We start from the raw sequence: 8,115 nt of genomic DNA, 5'->3' as shown, positions 1-8,115 counted from the left end.
AGGCTAACTTGTAATGGTAACTGCAGATTCTGTATGTAAAATCTTTATTTAAAAAAAAGCGTATAAAACAGCTCGATCTGTAGCAGTACATTAAACTCTTGAGTGAAACATGGATATCCTATGTGACCGCTCACAGTGGTTTGAGACACAACGGCGCCATGGTAATTTTTCAGGTTTTTACATATTATGAAAGTACAGAATGTAAGCTTTCATATGATGTATCATTCATTGAAATTGGACAATATTTGAAGAAGATGTGATCATTTTAAACTTGTTGAACCAGAAACTCCAAAGTATAGAAAATGCCCTGGCAAGGGCCATCACCACACCAGGTTTATCTGCATCAAAGCTGTAATAGAGTAGAAGCAAACATTAAAAAAATATTGTCAACTGTTACAACACATAATTTTCACAAAATAGAATAGAATAGCTAATACAATGACCATGATAATTACCTGAAGTGTTGGTAGCTCTTAAGTTGTGGGAACTTGCGGAAGTAGGGAGACAGATACTGCTGCCAGTTGTAGCTTTCAACCAGCACTGTGCCATCTTCATGTCCCACAATCTGGGAGACGTTCACCCCCTTCACCTCAGAGCTCTTAGTCATCACCGTAGCAATGTCTGCCAAGGTGTCCACTCTGCTCTTCCTGAAGACTTGCTTGAAGCATCCAAAACACCAGTCTGGACCAAACTTGGTGTGGCCGGCAATCAGGAGGTGGATGCCTAGCTTCTTGTGAAGCTTGTGAATCGTCCGCCATGCACAGTACCACAGCACATAATTGTTCTTGTTTTGCCCACTGCAGTTGTCACAATGTTCAAAATGGAGGGCTCCTGCAAACTTTGGAAGCCATTTTTAGCCAATCAGGATGGAATATGAAAAATCTGAAATACCCGTTTTGTTTAATGACTATAGAGATACTGTGTACCGATTTGTGTGATGTTTTGACAAAATCTGTAGGAGTACTGTCAAAAAATATGTTTTGCAAAAAGCGGCCTCCTGGTGGCGTTATAACAGGCCCATGTGAAAAACAGAATGACACACACACACACACACACACACACACACACACACACACACACACACACACACACACACACACACACACACAGATTCTTACCTGTTGTGCATAATCAAAGCTGTAGTGCATTGTGATGTCCTTGCTTGCAGGCGTGGAGGGGCCAAGAGACAGCTGCCATTCCGCACAGATCTTCTTACAGGCAGCCGTCATCTCCTGGTATAACTCTCGCTCTTTCCGAGCAAGTGCTAGGTGATCGATTTGCTCCTGGTGCTTTTCTGCCATCTTCTCGTCGCTTATGTTGACACTTCGGCTTAGCTGGTAGTTGTTTTCATGGCACTTCCAGCACAGATCGGTCCTGGGTTTGATGCTTGTTGATTTGCATGCTTATTTAATCCCTATTCAAAAATTATATAAATACTTAAAAAAAAAAACTCAAGTAAAATATTTTAAAAGAATAGCAGATCTACAAGCTCAGTGACTTTTTAATTAATTTATTCAAACAAATAAACAATAATCACATACCATCTTCCATAGCAGCTTTGTAGAGACGCCACACTGAGGCTTTGGTGACATTACTTGGCAGCAACTTTAAACTGTAATCTTTGTGACCAGGGTGTCGACCTGGCAGGGAAATGGCATGGATCTCTGCATAGTTTGTGATGAATGTCAGGACACTTTTGATGTCCTCAGTAGTCAGGAATTTCTTGTTTGTCCTTGGGCCTTTCTTTCTCTGGCGTGGTGTTAAACCATTCTCCTTGTAGTGTTGCTTAAGGGCATGGAGAAGGTTGTTGCTGATCCTGGACAAAACAACAACACAAACACTTGGTTACAAACTAACAGCTAACAACGTCATGTAATACATGGATACATGGTTTGTATTTACTGTTCAGCGTTTGGATCCGGTCTAGAGCCCGCCCATTGTATCCGCTATTTACACCATACACATGCATAACGTTCACTAACTGTTTCCGTGTCCGTCTAGACCGGATGTTGATTGTACGTGGCTGTATGCTTGGTTTCTATTTACTGTTCAGCGTTTGGATCCGGTCTAGAGCCCGCCCATTGTATCCGCTATTTACACCCTCCACATCCATAACGCTCACTAACCGTTTCCGTGTCCGTCTAGACCGGATGTTGCTGCTAACAGCACAGTGTAAAACCAAAACACGCTTTTTTTTTTTTCCTGTTAACCGTCTTTCTAAAGGCATCATAAACACACTGGTTTCAGAGACTAGCCCCTGAATATAAACAAGACAATAATAATAAACTGAAACTCACCCATAGACGAAGCAAAATGTAGCGCGACACACCACGACGGCATTCACCATGTACGTTGATCTGTTGATCAGTCGCTTCTTATTCACTTTCTTGGTGGACTGAGTCATTTCTGAGTCATTCATACACGTCTTTATAATCCCCAAAATAACCATGTCTTTCTGGTCCTTTGACAATGATGCCATGTCCGTTCTGGTCTCCCAAATCATGTCTGGATCGAGTTGTTGACTGCACGAAACATGCAGCCCTTCTACGTTCTCTTTGGATTTGGATCTCTTTTCGCATTTGCAATCAAAGTTTCTAATCTTCTCCATTTCTGCTGGTCGATCATTGTCCACTGCGACATTATTAACTTCTGTACATAGTAACAGCGGGCCAATTCCGACGTGTACGCCACCGGGAGCGGCTGTCCCACCGGTTTCATCGTCCTCGTTGTCAGAACACAAAGTGCTGTTGATTTGATCAAAAACAATGCTGTGGTCTTCATCTTCAGAGTCGGATTCGTCCGTGAACGCTAAGTCAGAGTCACTGCCACCGTGTATGAAGTCCAAAATAAATCCTTCCAGAATGCTGTCCTGTCCTGTCCCAGTTCCTCCATTCAAGGCTTTTACTAAACGTGTTGTACTAGCCATGAAGAATGCTGTTGTGTTTACTATCTGACAGAAACACGCTGCTACTTATGGGCGGTACTTTGGTGCGTGAAACTGGAGAACAATGACTAGCCAGGCCAATCGAAACTCTGGTTGGAATGTTGTTCAACCTCCAAAATACGCACAGAAACTCTCTTAGAAACAGAGCCATGTTCACAATCTAATTGTAACCATTTAATGACTATTAAACGGCTTTCTGGTGGAATACAAACCTTCTTTAACATTCGAACTGTGTTAATATGGGAAAAAAACGAAAAACACATAAAATTAAAATCTAACTTTATTCACCATTTTCGGCCGTTTTGCAACTCACGACTTCTGTACCAAACCACTGTAAGCGGTCACCTATATGAAGCCTCTGTCTAATTACGTGACTGTCTCCATTGTCCAAAACACATGGATATCTGGACAAACCAATATTATTATTATTCATAATAATACTATTCAGATTATTTGCCTATTATGCCTAAACATAAAGCGTCTCCTTCTATCATCACTTTCCACGTCGCTGACAACAGCGCAACACGTGAACACGTTGGTATGTTTCCACATGTGCCCAATCCTGCGCAAAATATCTGATCTACAAGCACAAAACAGTTGCTGCGTGACAAGCTGTATGCTTGTAGATCTGACCTTTTTTTCCGCCACTTTGCAATGAAAGTGAGTTGAAAATGGGTTGCCAAATTTTGAGAGAGAAATAAGCAGGCAGGTCTATGAAAATGTTAGACCTAATAAAAAATCATTCCCAAATTACATTCATGAAAGCAGTGAATTCAACAAGTGTATCCCTTTTACTGGGTACAATGACTGAATTCGATGAGGGATAATTTAATAAAACTGTCAAAACTAAGCATGTTGTATTTTCTAAGAATTGTGCAATGGTGCCATTTCATTCGTTTTTTTATCCATTATTTTCAGTGCTTGTTTATAAAGTGATGTGATTGGTTTTATTATTGACTGTTTTATATCTTTTATTTATATCTGCAAAGTAACTAGTAACTAAAGTTACTAATGAGTAGCACCAAGTCAAACGTTGAATAATAAGATGATGATGATGATGATGAAGAGGATGATGAAGGACCTGTTAGCACATCTTCCATAATTAACACTAATACAAAGGTTCCAATCTTTCGGCCATTCCAGAGGAATGCACTGAAATCAAGCCTTGAATAATGTAATTGTGTGCATGCCAATATAGTAGCTACTTTGTTACAGGTCAGTCAAAGTCCAGAATTAAACAAACAACACAAAATGAAGGAAAACATTGCATTGTATTATGGGGTTTATAGCCGAGGCTAATTTGCAACCCCAGTCCCTGGTTAGACCTAATAAAAAATCATTCCCAAATTACATTCATGAAAGCAGTGCATTCAACAAGTGTATCCCTTTTACTGGGTACAATGACTGAATTCGATGAGGGATAATTTAATAAAACTGTCAAAACCAAACATGTTGTATTTTCTAAGAATTGTGCAATGGCGCCAGTTCATTCGTTTTTTTATCCATTATTTTCAGTGCTTGTTTATAAAGTGACTTTACAATGACTGAATTCGAAAAAGAGTAACTAGTAACTAAAGTTTTCAAATAATTGTAGTGGAGTAAAAGTACAAGATTTGCCTCTGAGGTGTAGTGGAGTAGAACATTATTACCATTATAATGTATTATATATATATAATTATAATAATAATAATAATAATAGAAAGACGTGAAAAACAAGCCCAAAGTCGCTTATAATAAGCAGACATGGCAACTTAGAAACAGCGCTGCGCAGAGGTTTCTCTCTCTCTCGCTTTCTCTCTCTCTCGCTTTCTCTCTGCTACACTATAAACATGCTTTACGCAATGCTTCGATGAAATACAGCATTTAGAGGTTAGATTTATGGGAACAACACAGTTATTTTAATATTATTTCATTATTAGTAGGTATTGGACTAATGAAGTCCCTTGGCCAGGCTGAAAATGCAAATCATCCATTAACTTGAACAATGAGTGTCGGCGGCCCGCTCTGCGGGGGGTCTGGAGGTGTCAACTGCTCTTCCCTGGGGGAGAGAGGGTGAGAGCGGTCAATTCAGCCGAAATATAACGGCTGGGATGGTATATATGGTGTTTATTTCATATTTATAATACGTTTCAGAAAAAAAAACGGAGATGATTTGAAACATATTTAGGAAAAGTCATGAAAGGGGAACTTTCTCGGAACTTCATGAGAGAAGTTAATCCACTTTAAATTCTCAAAATCGGTCAGATTGATGGCTTAGTCATGCGAGTGTTAAACACAGCCCAAATAATCTAACCATCATTGTTGTATCAGGGGGGTTTGCCGAAGTGACCACTGTCAAGTCATCGGATCCAGATCTTGAAGTCTCTTCTCTAAGTGCTGACCATGAGGAAGCTGACACACGACTGATTTTGCATTGCATCCATGCTCAGATGGAAACACTAGTTGTGTCAGCACGTGATATACAGATGTGCTTCAAGTTGTTTTGTATAGGTCGTACACAAGAGACTCTGCCACCAACCTCAGATGCAGCAAAGTTTCACATCATGCGTTCCTACTATCAAGCTCTTGTCTGGAACCAAGCTCACTTGCCACATCCTGATCTTCCTCCAGTGACCGAAATGGGATGGATGCACCTGAGTGGTCAGTTGGTGCCACGGCTGCTTTCTCTGCCACCTACAGTATGCCAAAAGCATGCAGGGAGATCATATCATGCAGTTGCACAAAGGGATGTCTCAGCCAACGCTGCGGCTGCAGGAAAGTACGCATGGAGTGCGTACTTTCAGATTTCAAGCGTGCAATTGCAAGAAACTTGGCAACACCTGCCAGAACACTGAGCAAATACAAGTCGAAAACACAAATTAAGGCAATTATACAGCTTAAAGCAATTATTCATTACCAACCCCCCCCCCCCCCCCAAAAAAAACCTTATTCATTACCAAAGAGGCCAATTTTCACAATATAAATTATATAAAAGTGGTTCCTTCACAATTGATCTTAAATCAGAATATTGCATTGTATTCCCCATATATGTAAACATAAAAAAGGACATTTCAGTCTATTTTCTACCTTGTTTAATCAAACATAGTGTTTTGGTATGTTTCAGCATAGTGGTGGCCGCCATCTTTAAATTGTCCATTTTGAGGGCTCATTTTTGAGCTTGGCACACAGCAGATTTGGATTCAGCACACCTTAATACCCCTAAATAACATGTGTGCCATAAATTAACACGATTTGCCTTCAGAGTTAAGATCTTTGGAAAACTGACCTAGTCTATTGGGGGGGAACCAGCGGGTGCCCAGCAATATGTGTTAATATAGCATCACAATAACTTTAACCACTTTAACCTTTTATACTTTGGCTATTCAAAAATAGCAGGTCTACACGCTTGGAGATCTGAAAAATATTTTTGAAAAATCTTGAACATTTGTGCAAATCTCTGAATATATATATTTTAACGCGAACATTTGTAACTCAAATCTTTGCTTCTGGGGTCCCTGGAACAAAATATTTTGAGATGGGGGTCCGTAGCCAAATGTATATCAATGTGGGGGTCCCTGGCATGAAAAGGTTTGAGAAGCACTGCGTTAGGCTATTCAATATTTGTTTTCATTTCTTTAACTAATATTTATTTACTTTGCAATAATTCAACTGTATGGCATGCTAATGTTTTGAGACATATTGTATTTTATTACTGCACAATAGTAAATACAAACATGTTTTAAATAACTAATCTCAATATAGACCCATAATCATGTAGCTCTACAACAGACGCACAGCCATGACAGCGATGTTACAAAAAAAATCACACCCAGTGTGAAGAGAGTGGTGCCTTTCATGAGTTAATTTCTTTAAGCTATTATTAGCCTAAGACTGCTTTAAAATAACTTTATATTGGCAGAAACATCTTTTAAATATGTTGTTACGTCCCTATAGTCTAGAGGAAAAAGGGATGCAACATAAATTGGGAGTGAAACCCATTTTTATTAATAGCTTAAGATATTCACATTAAATTGAACACTTTAACAAAATCATAGGACACACGGAGCAACTCAGGGAAATAAACATAACAGCCCTAAACCTATAATCTTGAGTGTTAAAACACTAACCTGACAAACAGAAAATAAAGTACAATAAAGTCCTAAATTCTCTACTCTAATCTAATCTAACAAAACATGACTTTAAACAAAAAGCTAGCTTCCGTGGCCCATTGCTTTCACATAATACACATTTACTAAATAACTCAAAACAGTAACTTAAATGTACTAAACAAAGAGCACCAAGTGTGTGTGTGGGTGGACAGCACTACTGCAAATGCTGCCAGAGACCACAGGTGTTCACAGATCTTACGGCCCACCGGCCGTCTGGCGGCCCGTAAATGAAGCGGCCGTTCTGGAATTTTCCCGAATTTCCCAGTGGCCAGCACGTCCCTGCACCCGTAACAATTTTAACTCACTTAACACTCGCATGACTGAGGTTTCATACTCCTCCACCAAGCCTGAAAAAAGGTCATTTTGATCCCCAAATCAGGCTATCCTATTGGCCACTGTCTCCCTCTGTTCTCCAGACTAGTTCACACTTTCTCCCCCAAACAGTGGGGGGTTCCATTGTCTTCTAAAGAGCTGAGAGTTGAAAATGGGTTGCCAAATTTTGAGAGAGAAATAAGCAGGCAGGTCTATGAAAGTGTGTATAAATTAATTATTTCCGTGGACTTATTTCCTGTGTGTGTGTGTGTATATATATATATATATATATACACACACACACACACACACACACACACACACACACACACACACACACACACACACACACACACACACACTCTAAATACATTATAAATGTATTCTAATTCTTTGAAAACAGATGCTTCAGTAGAAAAAAACGAAACATACCTGGTCAAATTTGGAGACAGGTGCTGTATCACTATCAGGTGGTGGTGGCACAACTGTAACCTACATGTGTTGGCCAGGGGCATGGCCACAATAATCACATGCTGCAATGTCGTTCTGGGTTTCATACACATCACATGTGCACTCCAGGCACCTGCCTCTCATTATACCGCGCTTGTCTTTCATATTTGTTTTTAATACAGCAAGTGTTCTCTATTGATGATGCGTCGCGAGCAGCGCGACTTTTTAGCGATATTAAGGTCAAGTATTTCTGACAACTCA

General features: G+C 39.8%; 1 protein-coding gene across 1 annotated transcript; it reads right to left on the bottom strand.

Moving 5' to 3' along the window:
- Positions 1-314: 314 nt before the first annotated feature.
- Positions 315-2,765, bottom strand: LOC308081619 (uncharacterized protein). Its single transcript, XM_080457978.1, has 3 exons — positions 2,298-2,765; positions 1,542-1,816; positions 315-349 (listed from the first exon to the last, which is right to left on the bottom strand). Exons 1-3 carry the CDS (start codon positions 2,606-2,608, stop codon positions 321-323), a joined length of 615 nt encoding a protein of 204 aa, XP_080314104.1. The 5' UTR covers positions 2,609-2,765; the 3' UTR covers positions 315-320.
- Between the last annotated feature and the right edge of the window lie 5,350 nt (positions 2,766-8,115).

Source organism: Gymnoscopelus braueri (genome assembly GCF_963280865.1).
Source record: "Gymnoscopelus braueri genome assembly, contig: SCAFFOLD_103, whole genome shotgun sequence".
NCBI classification, from domain to species: Eukaryota; Metazoa; Chordata; class Actinopteri; order Myctophiformes; family Myctophidae; genus Gymnoscopelus; species Gymnoscopelus braueri.
The sequence above is the reverse complement of the archived record's forward strand: the minus strand, read 5'-3'. Positions and strand labels throughout refer to the sequence as shown.

Bases quoted from the DNA above. Each gene is read 5' to 3' on its own strand.
- LOC308081619 (XM_080457978.1), bottom strand. From the start codon at position 2,608: ATGGAGAAGATTAGAAACTTTGATTGCAAATGCGAAAAGAGATCCAAA. The intron at 1,817-2,297 runs GTGAGTTTCAGT...TGTTTTGTCCAG, and splicing joins ACATTTTGCTTCGTCTATGG to GATCAGCAACAACCTTCTCC. The intron at 350-1,541 runs GTATGTGATTAT...ACTCTATTACAG, and splicing joins CAAAGCTGCTATGGAAGATG to CTTTGATGCAGATAAACCTG.